Source organism: Mandrillus leucophaeus, unplaced genomic scaffold (genome assembly GCF_000951045.1).
Source record: "Mandrillus leucophaeus isolate KB7577 unplaced genomic scaffold, Mleu.le_1.0 Scaffold872, whole genome shotgun sequence".
NCBI lineage: Eukaryota > Metazoa > Chordata > Mammalia > Primates > Cercopithecidae > Mandrillus > Mandrillus leucophaeus.
Window position 1 is genome coordinate 396,801 of NW_012109497.1, and position 17,023 is coordinate 413,823.

The 17,023-nt window shown below is 46.5% G+C and overlaps 1 protein-coding gene across 1 annotated transcript in view; it reads left to right on the forward strand.

The window, feature by feature from the left end:
• The first annotated feature begins 373 nt into the window (after positions 1–373).
• The window catches only part of PDSS1 (prenyl (decaprenyl) diphosphate synthase, subunit 1), a 59,410-nt gene continuing 42,760 nt past the window's right edge, over positions 374–17,023 (forward strand). Inside the window, exons 1-5 of the mRNA XM_011969103.1 lie at positions 374–784; positions 5,018–5,050; positions 7,278–7,342; positions 7,885–7,993; positions 12,688–12,818. Coding sequence (XP_011824493.1) covers positions 656–784; positions 5,018–5,050; positions 7,278–7,342; positions 7,885–7,993; positions 12,688–12,818 — 467 coding nt within the window. The 5' untranslated portion in view covers positions 374–655. The remainder of the gene's footprint in view (positions 785–5,017; positions 5,051–7,277; positions 7,343–7,884; positions 7,994–12,687; positions 12,819–17,023) is intronic.

The window sequence follows — 17,023 nt, forward strand, 5'->3', positions numbered from 1 at the left end:
CTACAAGGCGTTCGGAGGAGAGTCCAAAAGTCAAGACACCAGGCTACCTTAGCTCCTATTTCACAACAGCCCTGATCGTGGTCGACATGTTCCTAGGAAGATGCGATGGGCTGGAACTTCCTTCAAGAACAGATTGCAAAGGCAGCCGACCATAGCGTGGCGGAAACCGTCGCCTCTGGCTTAGGCTGCGGAGCGGGAACCCGATTCTCTGAGTTATGTTTCTGCCTAAACACGCAGAACAAGAGTTAGTGACTGCAAGAGTCGCGCGCGGTGCTATTTCTTGCTAATAAAAGGTCCCCACAGGGACATTTTGCTATGACTGGAGGCGTGGCCAGTCCCCCTGCACGGCTTCCGGGAAGGGGTGGGGATAGGAGGCTTGCCCCGGGGAAGGTCACGCCCGGGGTCCCTAGACCGGGTCTACGTGCGCCCCTGCCCCGCTGCCTCCCGGGAGCGGCCGCGGTCACCGCTGGCTGCGGAGTGGCAGGTACCCGAGGTCCCGGCGCTGGCAGCCGGGCCATACGCGGGGAGGAGCGAACCGCGGGCCCGGGTGTGGCCGAAGCGCTTCCTGTGCCAGGTTTCCGGCTCCGGGTCCCTGGAGGAGGATCGCGGACCAGAGGCGGAGCCGGCGTCCTGCCGCGACTTTCAGACTGCGACCATGGCCTCCCGCTGGTGGCGGTGGCTGCGCGGCTGCTCCTGGAGGCCGGCGGCGCGGAGCCCCGGGCCCGGCTGCCCGGGCCTTGCGGGACCGCGGGGGCCGCAGGCAGCTGCGGACGCCCACGCGCAGGTGAGGTTGGGAGGCGCGCGCCCGGCGGGGCTCAGAGGTCACGGCTCCAATGACAGCGCCCGGCGGAATGAATGGGAGCAGGGAGCACGTGCATCGCGACGCGGGGGCGCACGGGGTAGCTCCGGGGTGGGACTCCAGAGCGGAGGGGTGCCCGCGGTATGACGGAGCCGAGCGTTGGATTGAAGTAGGGGCGCCCTACACGGGGTTGCAGAAAGCAGTGTCTTGGGCATCCCGGGAGCGTTTGGGGCAGTGGAAAAAGCGGTGGTAGCCGGGTCCTGGGGGAAGCGCGGGAGCGATCAGATTGACTGCTGCGATATGGACAAGGTTAAGCCTGGAGAGCGGCTGCAGCTGTTTACTTTCAAGTTAGAGGAAGACAGATCTTGCCTGAAATTTTAGAGTCAAAGGTGCTCAGAGCTGTCTCCGAGAAACGGAGGATCAAATCGGCCTCGGAATAGTCCGAAAAGGTCTTGTGGAGAATGCAGGGCTGGTGCTAGGGTGGACCGGACCTTAGGTGTCCAGCAGTGGCTTCGGGAGGAGAGCATACCTGGATGGGGCTGGAATGGCACTGGAAGGAGAAAGGCCCGAGGCCGTCAGGAGGTGAGAAACCCTGGAGTCCTCTAAAGTCAGAGTCTCAGCGATAGCCCATTCTCTCAGGGTCTCCTCTGCTGCCTTTGGGTTCCAATCTCCTTTTTCTCCACTTCTGGTCAGTTTAGCCCCTGTGAGCCCTTCTGCACTTTGTGATGATTCTCAGTGTGCCATGGGGTAGGCCCATGCTATTAGCATAACCGTACAAAATCTATGGACTCACTGTTATTTAAGTTTATTTGAATTTAGTACTCTTTAAATTCAGATTTTGTGTCCGTGTTCTCATCAAACATAATTTCCCAGTATGAAATATATAACACTTATAAATATCTACTTTGTACCAAAGTGGATGCATATCACAAATTATCCAAAACGAGGCTTGGGCCAGGTGCAGTGGCTCACACCTGTAATCCCAGCGCTTTGGGAGGCTGAGGTGGAAGAATCGGTTGAGGCCAGGAGTTTGGGACTAACCTAGGCAACATAGCGAGACTCTGTCTCTACAAAATATGGAAAAAAAATCACCAGGTGTGGTGGTGCATGCCTGTAGTCCCAGCTACTCAGGAGCCTGAGGGAGGAGGATCGTTCGATTTCAGGAGTTCAAGATTACAGTGAGCTATTTATTATGATAGTGCCAATGCACTCCAGCCTGGGCAACAGTGTGAGACCCTATCTCTAAAAAGTCAAAAGCAAAAAAGACATTTGGAGACCAAATGGCAGCTGGGCAACTAGACAAGGCTAGACAGTAAAGAGAACAGAATGGGGAGGGTGAGGGGCACGTGGAAAAAGAGGCTTAAAGGAGGCTTTGCTGGGATCCATTTCAGGACTGTTCTCTCCAGACTTCAGATATTTCTAGTTCCACAGATGAGGCCAGTATTTGAAGAGATGGGTGCATCCACCCTCTTATGCCACTACATGCTTTTTTTTTTTTTTTTTGACACAGAGTCTCACTCTGTCTCCCAGGCTGGAGTGCAGTGGCGGAATCTGGGCTCACTGCAACCTCCACCTCCCAGGTTCAAGCAATTCTCCTGCCTCAGACTCCCAAGTAGCTGGGATTACAGGCGTACAGCACTAGGCCCAGCTAATTTTTGTATTTTTAGTAGAGATGGGATTTCACCGTGTTGCCCAGGCTGGTCTGGAACTCCTGACCTCAAGTGATCCACCCCCCTCAGCCTCCCAAAGTGCTGGAATTATAGGCATGAGCCACCACACCTGGCCTGACACTTCTTTTGAAAAAAATTTCATGCCCATCAAGCAACTTTAGCCAGGGAAAGGGTGCTTTTCTGGAGAGAATATGCTTTATGACCTTCCTGTCTGCCCGAATGATGACAAGGAGGGATTGTGTGGACTCGTGATGCCAAGACCATGTATTTCTGATGTGTGTGTGTCAGTGATGCTTTCACTGTACGTTAATATGTTAGCATTCTGGTGTCTGCCTCAAGCATGTATGTTTTGGTTTCTTCTGGGCCTGATAGTCCTTGGGGACACAGAACTACAATAACTAAGCCACAGGGACAAATAGCAGCAATAATTAAGCCAAGTCTTGCTCTCCACCAGAGCTCTACTACCTCCTAATGGTTGTACATTCTCCTGACTTCACTAGTAGTGTGAACAAATATTGTAATAGAATAAAAACCAGTGTGCATGTGATCATGCCAAATCACTTCTCAGTATATCTTTGATTTTTTTTTTTAATTTTTTTTTTTAGGGATGGGGACTTTCTGTGTTGACCAGGTTGGTCTTGAACTCTTGGACTCAAGCAATCCCCCATGCTTGAGGATTGGCACACGGCTATGTCTTTGATTCTTACCTAGCACTTTCTCTTTGGCTGAGTGTGGTGACTCGCCTGTAATCCCAACACTTTGGGAGGTTGAGACAGGAGCATTGCTTTTGCTCAGGAGTTCGAGACCAGCCTGGGCAACTTAGTGAGACCTCCTGATATGGTTTGGCTCTGTGTCCCCACCCACATCTATCTCGAATTGTAATCCCCAGTTACAACTGGGGACCAGGGAGGGTCAAGGGAGAGACCAGGTAGAGGTAATTGGATCATGGGGGTGGATTTCCCCATGCTGTTCTCATGATAGGGAGTTCTCACAAGATCTGATGGTTTTATAAATGTTTGGTAGTTCCTCTTGTGTTCATTCTCTCTCCCGCCGCCTTGTGAAGAAGGTGCTTGTTTCTCCTCCTTCCCCATGATTATAAGTTTCTGAGGCCTCGCCAGCCATCCAGAACTGTGAGTCAATTAAACCTCTTTCCTATAATTATAAATTTCCCAGTCATGGGTAATTTCTTTATAGCAGTGTGAGAATGGACCAATACAGATAATCGGTACCAAAGTAGTCGGCATTGATATAAGACACCTGAGAATGTGGAAATTACTTTGGAACTGGGTAACAAGCAGAGGTTGGAATAGTTTGGAGGGCTCAGAAGAAGAAAGGAAGATGTAGGAAAGTTTGGAACTTCCTAGAGACTTGTCGAATGGCTTTGACCAAAATGCTGAAAGTGATACGGACGATGACGTCCAGGCTGAGGTGGTCTCAGATGGAGATGAGGAGCTTCCTGGGAATTGGGCAAAGGTCACTCTTGCTATGCTTTAGCAAAGAGACTGGCGGCATTTTGCCCCACCCTAGAGGTCTGTGGAACTTTGAGCTTTAGAGACATCTGAAATTGGAACTTAAATTTAAAGGGGAAGTACAGCATAAAAGTTTGGAAAATGTGCAGCCTAAAGATGTGATAGAAAAGAATTTTCTGGGGAGGAATTCAAGCTGGCTGCAGAAATTTGCATAAGTAACAAGGAGCCCAATGTTAATAGCCAAGAGAATGGGGAAAATGTCTCCAGGGCACGGCAGAGACCTGCTCTGCAGCCCCTCCCATCACAGGCCAGGAGGCCTAGGAGGGAAAAATGGATTCATGGGCTGGGCCCAGGGCCCTGCTGCGCTGTGCAAGATCAGCCTTGGGACTTGGTGCCCTGCTTCCCAGCTGTAGCTAAAAGGGGCCAAGGTACAGCTTGGGCCATTGCTTCAGAGGGTATAAGCCCCAAGCCTTGGTGGCTTCCGTATGCTGTTGAGCCTGCAGGTGCATAGAAGACAACAATTTAGGAACCTCTGCCTAGATTTCAGAGGATGTATGGAAACGCCTCAATGCCCAGGCAGAAGTCAGCTGAAGAGGGAGAACCCTCTTAGAGAACCTCTGCTAGGACAGTGCAGAAGGGAAATGTGGGGTTGCTGCCCCCACACAGAGTTACTGCTGGGGCACTGCCTAATGGAGCTGTGAAAGGAGGGCCACCATCCTCTACACCCCAGAATGATAGATCCCCCAACAGCTTCCACGGTGCACCTGGAAAAGCTGCAGGCACTCAATGCCAGTCCATGAGAATAGTGGTGGGGGTTGAACCCTGCAAAGCCACAGAAGCAGTGCTACCCAAGTTCTTGGGAGCCCACCCTTTGCATCAGTGTGACCTAGATGTGAGACATGGAGTCAAAGATCATTTTGGAGCTTTAAGTAATGACTGCCCTGCTGAGTTTGGACTTGCATGAGGCCTGTAAGCCCGTTTGTTTTGGCCAGTTCCTACCATTTGGAATGGGAACATTTAACTAATGCCTGTACCCCCATTGTATCTTGGATGTAACTAACTTGTTTTCGATTTTACAGGTTCATAGGTGGAAGGGACTTGACCTGTCTCAGGTAAGACTTTGGACTTGGACTTTGGAGTTAAATGCTAGAATGAGTTAAGACTTTTGGAGACTGTTGGGAAGGAATGGTTGGTTTTGAAAAGTGAGGATATGAGATTTGGGAGGAGCAAGGGGCAGAATGATACGGTTGGTTCTGTGTCTCTACCCAAATCTCATCTCGAATTTTAATCCCCATGTGTCAAGGGAGGGCCTGGGTGGAGACAATTGGATCATAGGGGCAGATTCCCCCATGCTGTTCTTGTTATAGTGAATTCTTATAAGAGCTGATGGTTTTATAAGTGATTGGTAGTTCCTCCTGTGCTCATTCTCCTTCCTGCTGCCTATTGAAGAAGGTGCCTTGCTTTCCCTTTTCCTTCTGCCATGATTGTAAGTTTCTTGAGGCCTCCCCAGCCGTTTAGAACTGTGAGTCAATTACACCTCTTTCTTTTATAAATTACCCAGTCTTGGGTATTTCTTTATAGCAATGAGAAAATGTACTGATACACCTCGTGTCTACTAAAAATTTTAAAAATCAGCTAGGCGTTGTGGCATGTCCCTGTAGTCCCAGCTACTCAGGAGGCTGAGGTGGGAGGATAGCTTGAGCCCAGGAGATTGAGGCTGCAGTGAACTATGATTGCACCACTACACTCCAGCCTGGAAAAATAAAATAAAAGTAAATTCATGAGAGGCAAGGTTGACTTTCAGAGAGTGTATGAGGGAAAGGTAAGGAACAAAATCGGAATTAGAAAATGACTATTGCCCTTCTCTTTTCATACTTCATTGCTTTTCTGAGCACTTCTAACCTCACATTGGAAAACTGCTCTAAAGTACTTTTAAAGCAGAAAATAGTAGCTTGATTGAATAGATATAATGTATACTGTGTACTAGGCTCTGAGCTAAGAGCTTTATATATGCTCTCTAAATTAATCTCCACCTGTCTCCATGAGTGGGTATTATCAGAAAGACGTCACAGAGTAACACAAATGTTGAGATTTGAATCGAGATCTGTCTTCCAAAGTCCATGCTACTAATAAATTTTAGGCCACTCGGTGGTAAAAAGCGCCCCCTGTACTAATTAGCTATGTAATTTTAATCCTTCAACCCAGATTAGAGTTCTCTAACTGAACTAAAAAGTTATTCAGTTAGAATAGTTCAGTTAGTTATTATAACTAATTATAGTTATTTGGTCAAGTGCAGTGACTCACACCTGTAATTCCAGCACTTGGGGAGGCCATGGCAGGAGGATCACTTTTGCTCAGGATTTCTAATAATAATAACTATTACTAGAGACCTGATAATAATTATTAAGTCTCTTACTGAAGAACTTTTACTCTTCCATTAAGATGCCCTTATTGATAAGTATTGTAATAAAATACTGAACTCATATGAATTAATTACCCAGGTAGACTGAAAGACATAGGTTGTCATGTAAAGCATGAGGAAGGATTGTCACTTTGTTTTCTTGTTACATGGTAATTGCCTGGGACATCATGAAAGTTCTTACTGGTTTAATGAATACGTAATGCTGCCAGGGAAAGAAGGAAACTCAGACCAACTACTTTGACTGCTGCCTGGCAAAGTCAACCTTCATTGTCATTATACTATGGCTAGAGCGATACATGTTCATTAGAGAAGAATCAGAAAATATCTACCAAAAGAAGGAATAAAACAAAACACCCCCACAATCCAATTCATTCCAGAATAACTACTTTTAACACCCTGGTTTATGTGCTTTCAAACTCTGTTCTCCCATGTGTAATATCAAAATGTCCTGAGGTGGGTTGGTTTTTTTTGACAATATTTATCCAAAAGTACCATTTCCAAAGTATGTTGAGGAACAAGAACTTAAAATAGACAGTGTTTGTATAAATATAAATTCCTTCCTTGCCATTGAAATCTTTTTCCTCTGACCAGTCTTAGTTAAATGGAAGGAAATTGTTCTAAAACTACTTTTCAGGTCTGGAAAGATAGATATGAATATGGAAATTGACTTTCTTTGGGGCAAGGGATGGACTGAAGATGGTTTTTATTTTCTCCTTTTTTCTTATTTATGTTTTCTGCAATGACAAGTATTTTGTAGTAACAAAAGGAAACTTTTAAAATTATTCTTTCTCTAAAGTTTGCAATCTGCCTATAAATGGGTGATTAGAAGATAAAGATTATAATTATGGGGGTATTATCATCCAATGTTAGTTTTTCAGGAATATTCTTACAAATTTCTTGACATTTTTATTTTATAGATACCCTATATTAATCTTGTGAAGCATTTAACATCTGCCTGTCCAAATGTATATAGTATATCACGGTAAGTTTACAGTCCATACTGCAACTACTAAAATTACCCATTTTTAAATTTATTGTTATTAAAAAAATTTTTTGTAGTGATGGGGAGCTCACTATGTTGCCCAAGCTGGTCTTGAACTGCTGGCCTCAAGCGATCCTCCCACCCTCAGCTTCCCAAAGTGCTGGGATTGCAGACATAAGCACCCGGCCTAAAATTGTTAATTATATTGCCTGTAAATTTCTATTCTAAATTGTAGATCTCTGCCTTTTCAAAAAACAGGAATGTAATAAAGTTTGAGCTCAACGCAGAACACAATGAACATAGTTTAGTTTATCTTTGAATTTGTGGGTTCTCGAGGTCCCATTTATAAAAGTGATCTATTGATCTGTCATTTAGCAAGAACAGAATTCTGTATGTTTTTCCAAATCATAATGACCTTTTCAGATTCATGATTAATTTCTAGCAAGTATTTGGGCTGAATTTTCCATATCTGAGTCTACTAAATATATATGTATATAAAACTTACTTGAAAATGAAGTCATGTGCATTTTTGCATGTCCCAGGTTTCATCACACAACCCCGGACAGTAAAACACACAGTGGTGAAAAATACACCGATCCTTTCAAACTCGGTTGGAGAGACTTGAAAGGTCTGTATGAGGACATTAGAAAGGTGAGTTTTTTATTCTGCTGTGATGTAATGTTTTAGCTTACCAAAACTTACTAAAATTTTATTTTATTTTTTATTATTATAATAATTTTTTTTTTTTTTTGAGATGTAGTTTCACTGTGTCGCCCAGGCTTGAGTGCAGTGGTGCAATCTAAGCTCACTGCAACCCTTGCCTCCAGGGTTCATGCAATTCTCCTGCCTCAGCCTCCTCAGTAGCTGAGAGTATAGGCGTGTGCCATCACGCCTGGGTAGTTTTTGTATTTTTAGTGGAGATGGGATTTTGCCATGTTGGCCAGGCTGGTCTTGAACTCCTGACCTCAGGTGACCTACCCGCCTTGGCCTTCCAAAGTGCTGGGATTACAAAAAAACAATGCAGGTTTTCACATCTGTACAATGCAGTTTGCAGTCTTGATTCATGTATGGTCAAGTTTCAAATGTTTCTTGAGCAAGAACCACATGTGACCCAGTGCCAGGCAATATGTATTAATATCCATAAAGAGGTTATGGCAGGATTGTGAACCTGAAGAAAAAAAATGGTCCAGGTAGCTCATACTTGTCCAATGAGTTATCCCACCTTTCCTCTTAAAACCCACCACCTCCCAGTGACTCCAGCTGTCTCTTACTTATCTAATTCTGAATGTCATTGCCAGTCTGCCCCAAATATGGCTGTCTTCATTCAACTCTTTTTCCTGAAAACTTTCAGTAGTTCCCAACCTCACGTGGTTGGGCACGGTGGCTCGTGCCTGTAATCCCACCAATTTAGGAGGCCAAAGCAAGAGGATTGCTTAAGCCCAGGAATTTGAGGCTGCAGTGAGCCATGATCCCGCCATTGCACTCCAGCCTGAGTGACAGAGCAAGACATTTTTTCTGTCTTTAGAAAAAAATTGGCTGGGCACGGCGGCTCACACCTATAATCCTAGCACTTTGGGAGGCTGGGATCACTTGAGGTCAGGAGTTCAAGTGCCTGGCCAACATGGTGAAACTCTATCTCTACTAAAAATACAAAAATTAGCTGGGGGTGGTGGCATGCGCCTGTAATCCCAGCTACTTGGGAGGCTGAAGCAGGAGAATTGCTTGAACCCAGGAGGCGGAAACTCCATCTCTACTAAAAATACAAAAATTAGCTGGGGGTGGTGGCATGCGCCTGTAATCCCAGCTACTATGGGGGCTGAAGCAGAAGAATTGCTTGAACCCAGGAGGTGGAGGTTGCAGTGAGTTGAGATCCCGCCACTGCACTCCAGCCTGGGTGACAGAGCGAGACTCCACCTCAAAAAATAAATAAATACATAAATAAATAAAAGAATAAAATGCTTCCCAGAAATGTCTGTATGCCCCCCCTCAGCTTGCTCACCCTTTACAAGTCCCCACTTTTCTCCTTTCCTCCTCAAGTCCCCAGTACACTGACGACTGTCATATTCTGATGACAACACTACTTCCTGTTTCATAGACAGTAGGGGCCGTGGAAGAAGAACTCCTTCAGCTCCTGTTCTGTTGCAATTGGCCAGCTTGCCTGCGCCTTCTCTGGCGATTGCCTGCTCTCCTCCCACCCATGGAAGTCATGTCCCTTCCCTCTCTAGGGGTAATCCCTTAGCCACTTCCCCAGTTCCTTAGGAACTTCCCCAGACATGGCCTCTCCCTCTGTCTGCAAACTTTCATTGGCATGTTCTCTTCTATATCCATTGGGTGTTCAGTTTCTTCACCTGCATTTTTAAAAGGCCCATCCACTGACCCAGTGTTTCACTCCCTCCCTTCCGTCACGGAATCCCCTGCCCTCTGCCTCTCTCCAGTGCCTTCAAGTTCCCTCCACTATTGCACTGGGCCCCCCTTTCCAGCCTGTCCTCTGAAGCTGGTTTTGCTTGGGTGACTGATAGCTTCCCTGTGCTCAATCCAATGGATGTGTTACCAGCAGCAAATCTGTACAGGTTTGCAGCATCCTCAGTTCTTGCCTCCTCAGAAGAAAGAATTCGACTGAGGGGCCTAAGGCAGAAGGAGAGACTGGAGGCGAGTTTTAGAGCAGGAGAGAACAGTGTAAAGCAGGAAGGGAAGGAAGTAAAGTACACTTGGAAGAGGGCCAAGCTGGTGACCTGAGAAATCAAGTGTGTGGTTTGAGATTGGAATTTGGGTTTTAGATGTTGGCATACTTCCAGGGACTTGCATCCGGTCTCCCCGGATTCTTCTCTTGGGATGGGCTGCCCGCATGCGCAGTGACGCGCCAGTGTTTCTGAGGGGAGCATGCTCAGTGTGGGTACCGGAGTTTTGCGCATGCTCACTTGAGGCATTCTTCCCATACCAGTCCCGGTGTTCCTAGAAGGACATATACCAATTAAGCTCTGCCATTTTGCCTCTTAGTGTGCATGGTTGAGCCGACTCACCCAACTCCTGAGATCTTATTGGGAAGCTGATCACCAGTTTCAGGTTTTTCTATCGAGAGACTGCCGTCCCTTGGCACCAGCTGTGACCAATTAGTATTTTAGAGACACAGTTAACAACTGCCTGACCATCACCTGATGGTCACCTGACCTTCCTGTTGTGGGTCGGGGAGCCCCCTCCTGCCCTGCTTATACCTGACTAGCTGCCTACTGTAGCAGACACTTCCTGGTTTTCTGACCATTGAGCACTATTGACTGTAAGTCCTCCTTGAAACATGGTTCCCTTCATGCTGCACTTTCTTCTTCCTCCTTGTCCTGAGAATGTTCTTCAGTTTAACACCTCCACCTCACTTCCTTTCATTCTGCCATTCCCTGGGGTTCCATGGGCCCCCTCCTCTCTCTATTCTTTATATACCCGTGTCCATACTTACGTCTCCCAAATAATATCACTACTCCAGGTTGAATCACATTTCCCACACCCAGGTAGCTAACTGCTCACCGGGAACGCCATGGGGCGGCCATGACGGTCTCAGACTTAACTCAGCTGAGACTCTACTTTTCCCCCACGAGTTGTTCTGCTGTTTTCCTGTTCCTTGGAGAATCTGGGAAGAACCCAGGACTTGTCTCTCTCCTTCCCCTCCATATGCTTCTAGTCTGCCCTTTGTCAGTCCCCACTGCCACAGGCCAGGCAATTCCATGCCCCTAGTCCTTTTGTTTGTGCTCTTCTCCTTCCTGTCTCAACTTCCAAGGGGACGGCTTACCTGGGTGACAGCACCGCACCCATCACACTGTGTTGTGTCAAAGGCAGTGATTGTTTTACTTCTCCCCATCTAGACCCTGAGCTCCTTGTAGGCAAGGCTTGTCTTACCTTTTTGACCTCTGTGTCTGTTACAGTGCCTGGCACTAAGTCGGTAATTTGCTGAATTAACGATGGGCCCACTTTGTTGTGTTCACCTGTGCTGGGCTGAGGGTTCATTGGCTCCCACTGCGTCCGGGGGATAAACTCTGAGTTAGTCAAGCATGTCCTGGAGTGGCAGATACAAGCGACACATACCTGTCAGCTGGAAGGCTCTCGCCCTCTTTGTGAGTCAGAACCCTGTTTAGGCTTCTAATCCCACATTAAAGCCCATCTCCTCCATGAAATACTCGGTTTTTCTAGCCTGCACTGATCTCTTCCTTCCCTGAACTTTTAATGTGTTCAATGTATAGCATTGTTCATGCTACCACTGGATTCGTCATTGATTGTTTCATATTTGCAAAATGTTTCTCTCTCCAGTTCAATTGTAGGCTCCTTATAATCAGGCAGCCCATGCCTTATATGGGCTCTATGCACTTACATGGGCCTCTGTGAACCCTCAAAATGTCTTTTGCCAAATAAAGGCAAAGCCAGATGGACTGAGCCCTGCTTCTTCTCCTTGGCTGTGACCTTACTATCTTCCTGCCCCTCATAAACAGCTTTGCCCTGAGGAGTTTGAGGCTGCAGTGAGTTACGATCGTGCCACTGCCCTGAGGCCTGGATGACAAAGCAAGACCTTGTCTCTAAAAAATTGAAAAATTTAAACAATGTTGCCACCCTACCCAGGACACCGACACCCCCCACCTGCTTCACAGGCTCCCGACGGCCACTGGCTTCCACCTTCCCCATCTTTCTCCTCCCGCCTCCATCTTTCAAGCTGCGAACCAGCCCCTGTTCCTTTCGCTGTCCGGCTGTCAATGAGCCCAGAGTCCCTTAGCCACCTAGTGCTTTCTTCCCTCTCCTGCTGTCTCTTGGAGTCTTCTGGTGTCTGATGCTATCAGCAGGGGCAGGTGGCAGTATCTGTTCTAGCACTCAGGCCACTTGTTGCTGATCCAGGCGTTGTTTATGTCTAGCCTTCAGGACAGCCAGGTGGATGGCCCTGCAGCGTGGGAGCCTTGCCCACGGAGTGTTGAATTTCTCAATTGAAATGAATACACTTAAACCAAAGTTTTGTAGTAGAAATCTTGGCCAGCCACGGTGGCTCATGCCTATAATCCCAACACTTTGGGAGGCTGAGGCGGGTGTATCACCTGACGTCAGGAGTTTGAGACCAGCCTGGCCAACATGTTGAAACCCTGTCTCTACTAAAAATACAAAAAAGTAGGCATTGTGGCGGATAATCCCAGCTACTTGGGAGGCTGAGGCAGGAGAATCGCATGAACCTGGCAGGCGGAGGTTGCAGTGAACTGAGATCATGCCATTGCACTCCAGTCTGGGCAACAAGAGCGAAACTCCATCTCAAAAAAAAAAGAATCCTGATGGCTTTCTGTGCAGTTTTGATGCCATTGTGACACAGAGAAACTTTATTTCAGGAACTGCTTATATCAACATCAGAACTTAAGGAAATGTCTGAGTACTACTTTGATGGAAAAGGGAAAGCCTTTCGACCAATTATTGTGGCGCTAATGGCCCGAGCATGCAATATTCATCATAACAACTCCCGGTGAGCTCTTCTGTTCATTCCTTTTTTGTTCTTATATTTGGGAAGTCTTTCTTCCCAAGGTTACTGTTTCTTTCCCATTTAAGAATTAGCATATACCTGCTGCGTGCGGTGGCTCACGCCTATAATCCCAGCATTTCGGGAGGCCGAGGTGGGCAGATCATGAGATCAGGAGTTTGAGACCAGCCTGGCCAACATGGTGAGATCCCACCTCTACTGAAAATACAAAAAAAAAATTAGCCGGGCGTGGTGGCGGGTGCCTGTAATCCCAGCTCCTTGGGAGGCTGAGACAGGAGAATCGTTTGAACCTGGGAGGCAGAGGTTGCAGTGAGCCGAGATCACACCATTACTCTCCAGCCTGGGCGACAGAGTGAGACTCTTGTCTTTAAAAAAAAAAAAAAAAAAGTAACATGTACCTAAAAATTCACTTCGTGATGTTTAGATTCTGACTTTAAGTCACTAAAGTCACTCTGGAATCTAGTCTGGCATCTTTTTTTTAAAAGACCTTTTAATGTTCATGGAAGAAAAACTTTAACGGCAAATTAACATTTTTTAAAAATTTCAGAGCCAAATTTGGTTTTCTTGTTAGGAAGCAAACAATGTAATACTAGGACAGGTGAATACATTTAATCATCATACACAGGGAACAAAGATTGATTGCTCTAAAGTGATAAGTGCACCATTATGCTGGGCAACAAACGCACACGCTGGGGTGGCAGCCTTCTGTGACCTTCTGAATTGTACAGAAGCGAAATCATCTTTAAAGAAGACATTTTGAGCCTGGACGAGGTGGCTTATACCTGTAATCTCAGCCCTTTGGGACGCCATGGCAGGAGGATCGCTTGAGCCCAGGAGTTTAAGACCAGCCTGAGCATCACAGCAAGACCCTGTCTCTACTAAAAATTTTAAATTAGCCAGGCATGGTGACATATGCCTGTAGTCCCAGCTACTCGGGAGGCTGAGGCAGGAGGATTGCTTGCGTGCAGGAGTTGGAGGCTGCAGTGAGCCGTGCTTGCACTAGTACACTCCAGCCTGGGGTGACAGAGCAAGACGCTGTCTCCAAAAAGAAAGACTTTTTTTGGCTATTGGTCCTCAACTCTTACATTTTGAATATATATAAAAGTTGTAAATATTAAAAAAGCCTGCAATGTTTCAATGTAAAGGAAATCTTAAAAGGTAAAAGGCTTTCCCTCGTATCTCGCCTAGCAATCGCCTCCTTCCCTCTTCCCGTCCATTCTGTATTTGGTCATTCAAGACATTAACATATAATTTTGTGTTCAGCTTTGTTTACTTACCATTGTATTTTAAACTCTTTCGCACATTTCTGAAATGTCTTTGTAATTAGGCCAGGTGTGGTGGCTCACACCTGTAGTCCCAGCACTTTGGGAGGCCAAGGCAGGTAGATCACTTGAGGTCAGAAGTTCAAGACCAGTCTGGCCAACGGTGGTGAAACCCGTCTCTACTAAAAATACAAACATTAGCTGGGCATGATAGTGCATGCCTATAATCCCAGCTACTTGGGAGGCTGAGGCAGAAGAATTGCTTGAACCTGGGAGGCAGAGGTTGCAGTGAGCCGAGATTGCACCACTGCTCTCCAGCCTGGGCAACAGAGCAAGACTCAAAAAAACAACAAGAAAAGTATAGGAGTTGATTCCTTCACAGACAGAATCAGCCTCATCCTGGCATGGAGGGTGCTGAAGAAGGTGCACACACCACGGTCACAAGCCCTGCAGCCCTCTTGCTCTCACTGAGGTTCTTGTGCTTGACCTTGCACTCATGCATGAAATGATGACCTCTGCTCATCAAAATCTCCACCTTAGTGAGTGTCCCTTACCGTAGACTGTACTTCAAAGATCCGTTTTAATAGTGATTACGGACATACCCAAAGTGCCGTCTCCTAGGTGAAAGACAAAACCATGTCCTTTGGTAGCAACCTTCTTGCCTAACAGCAGCAGCAGTGGCTGGCTCAGTGACGCAGAACACACACAGAAACCAGGAATGGTTCTAGAGTTGTTAGTGGCCTGACCTTTGGAATCACTGGAGCCAGTCAGTGCTAAACGACTGTTTTGTTACAGTCTTTCCAGTGATAAGCTGTGGTAATTTCCTTAGTTTTTATAGTGCTGTAAAAGTTACCTCCTCTGAATACAGGATTGTTATCAAACCTAGACTCTCAACCTGTTATCTAATGTGAAAACTGTGACTTATAATTTGACCCTCTAAACATCTAGTTCAGCTTTGAAAACTGGACTAATGTAATTCAGTGCCATTGACTATTTGTAAAATTGGTATCAACAGATCTCTGTGCAGCACAATTTGGGTAGTCTGTTATCCTGATTGCTGGCAATGATATTCACTTCCTCGAGCTAAAAGAGTTTCACACAGGAATGGATGGTGCCAAGATCCAGGTGCCGTTGATAACAGTGTCTTCAGTGAGGCTGCCGAGCAGGCTAGGTTTGGCTTGTCTGAGAAACGTGCAGATACCGTAACTGTGCTGCATTCAGTGAGTGAAGCAATTTTATAGAAATCCATTTATCATAAAGCTTTTATTTTTTTTGAGACAGAGTCTCACCCAGACTGGAGCGCAGTGGCGCGATCTCAGCTCACTGCAGCCTCTACCTCCTGGGTTCAAGCAATTCTCCTGCCTCAGCCTCCTGTGTAGCTGTGATTATAGGCGTGTGCCACCACGCCTGGCTAATTTTGTATTTTTAGTCGAGACGGGGTTTCACCATGTTGGCCAGGCTGGTCTCAAACTCCTGACCTCAGGTGATCCGCCCTCATCAGCCTCCCAAAGTGCTGAGATTACAGGCATGAGCCACTGTGCCTAGCCCATAAAGCTCTTTTTTGATCTGGGTTCTTTAATAAAATGAGCTTGCGTTTTGCTGAGCTCTGTTGCAAGTTAGGTTTTCCAGGAGGCAGACTCTGAGATGAAGTCTCAGGACAGGATGTTTATTTGGGATTATCCCTTGGGATTACTGACACCTGAGCCGGAGGGGAGGGGAAACAGGACTGGGAAGCAGGAGAAGCTGAGCTGCAATCAACAGCCTGAAACGCCCTCTAGGGTGTGCAGGTAGAATGGCCCTTCATCTCTCAGTCCTCGGATGTGGGCCGCCTCCCGAAGGGGCACAGCCTATGGTGAGAGGACGCTTTGTAGCCGAGGCAATCCTTGAAGAGGCTAAGGAATGAAGGCCAACAGGTACCAACCATACCTGGTACAGCAGCTGGGGCAGAGTCGTGCACTGACGGGGGGTCTGGGGGCATGTCTCAGAATCCACCACAACTCTGTTTTCTGGACATGTCAAGTCTAAGTCATCTGTTGCGTGGACTCAGTCCCAAAAAAAAAGTTTTTAAAATAATGAAATGTCTTAACAATTACATCATATAATCTATTGATGGAAATTCCAGTAGACTGTAATGTACTAATACATTTCCCTAGTGTTGAACATTTGTACTATATTTCCCCTTCTCAGTAGATATTTAAGGAATGCCTAAGATGTGTCAATACTGAGTAATGACGCTGGAAGAATGAGTGTCAGATATTGCTTCTTAGTGGCTGCTCACCTCTGCCCACAGCTTTCTCTGCCCTGCTGCTGACCCTGCCTTGTCCAGCACATTGTCCATGCCCAGGACTGGCTGCCACTTTAGCTGGGCCTTTCAAAGAGCTCACAGTGTATTTGTAGCAAGCAGTGAAATCTCTGGCATTGACCTTTAACCGTCATCAGGATCACTTTCACTTTACCGGAAGGCAGAACAGCAAAAAACGCTCCCTCTAAGCCAGACTTGAAATAACATCTCCTGTGGTCCAGAGCGGAGTTCCTCAGCCTCGGGACTGTTGAGATTGTGGGCCACATTGTTCTTTGTTGGGGTTCAGTGGGGCTGCCGTGTGCATTACAGGATGTTCAGCAGCATCACTGTCTCTGCTAGATGCCCCGGAGCTGGTAACTATCAGAAATGCCTCCAGACACTGCCAAATGTCCCACGGTGCCAGACAGCACAGAATCACCCCTGGTTGAGAATCACTGGCCTAGAGAATGTGTTTATATTTTTAATTTCCCTCTTAATTCATAATACACTTCATTGCTCTCAGAAATAAACATGGGAAGGAAATTTTTTTTAACTGCTTTAAGTACTATCACCCAGTGTCCCCATAATTGGAAGTTTTTCGTTTTCTTTTTCTTTTCTTTTCTTTTTCTTTTTTTTTTTTTTTTTTT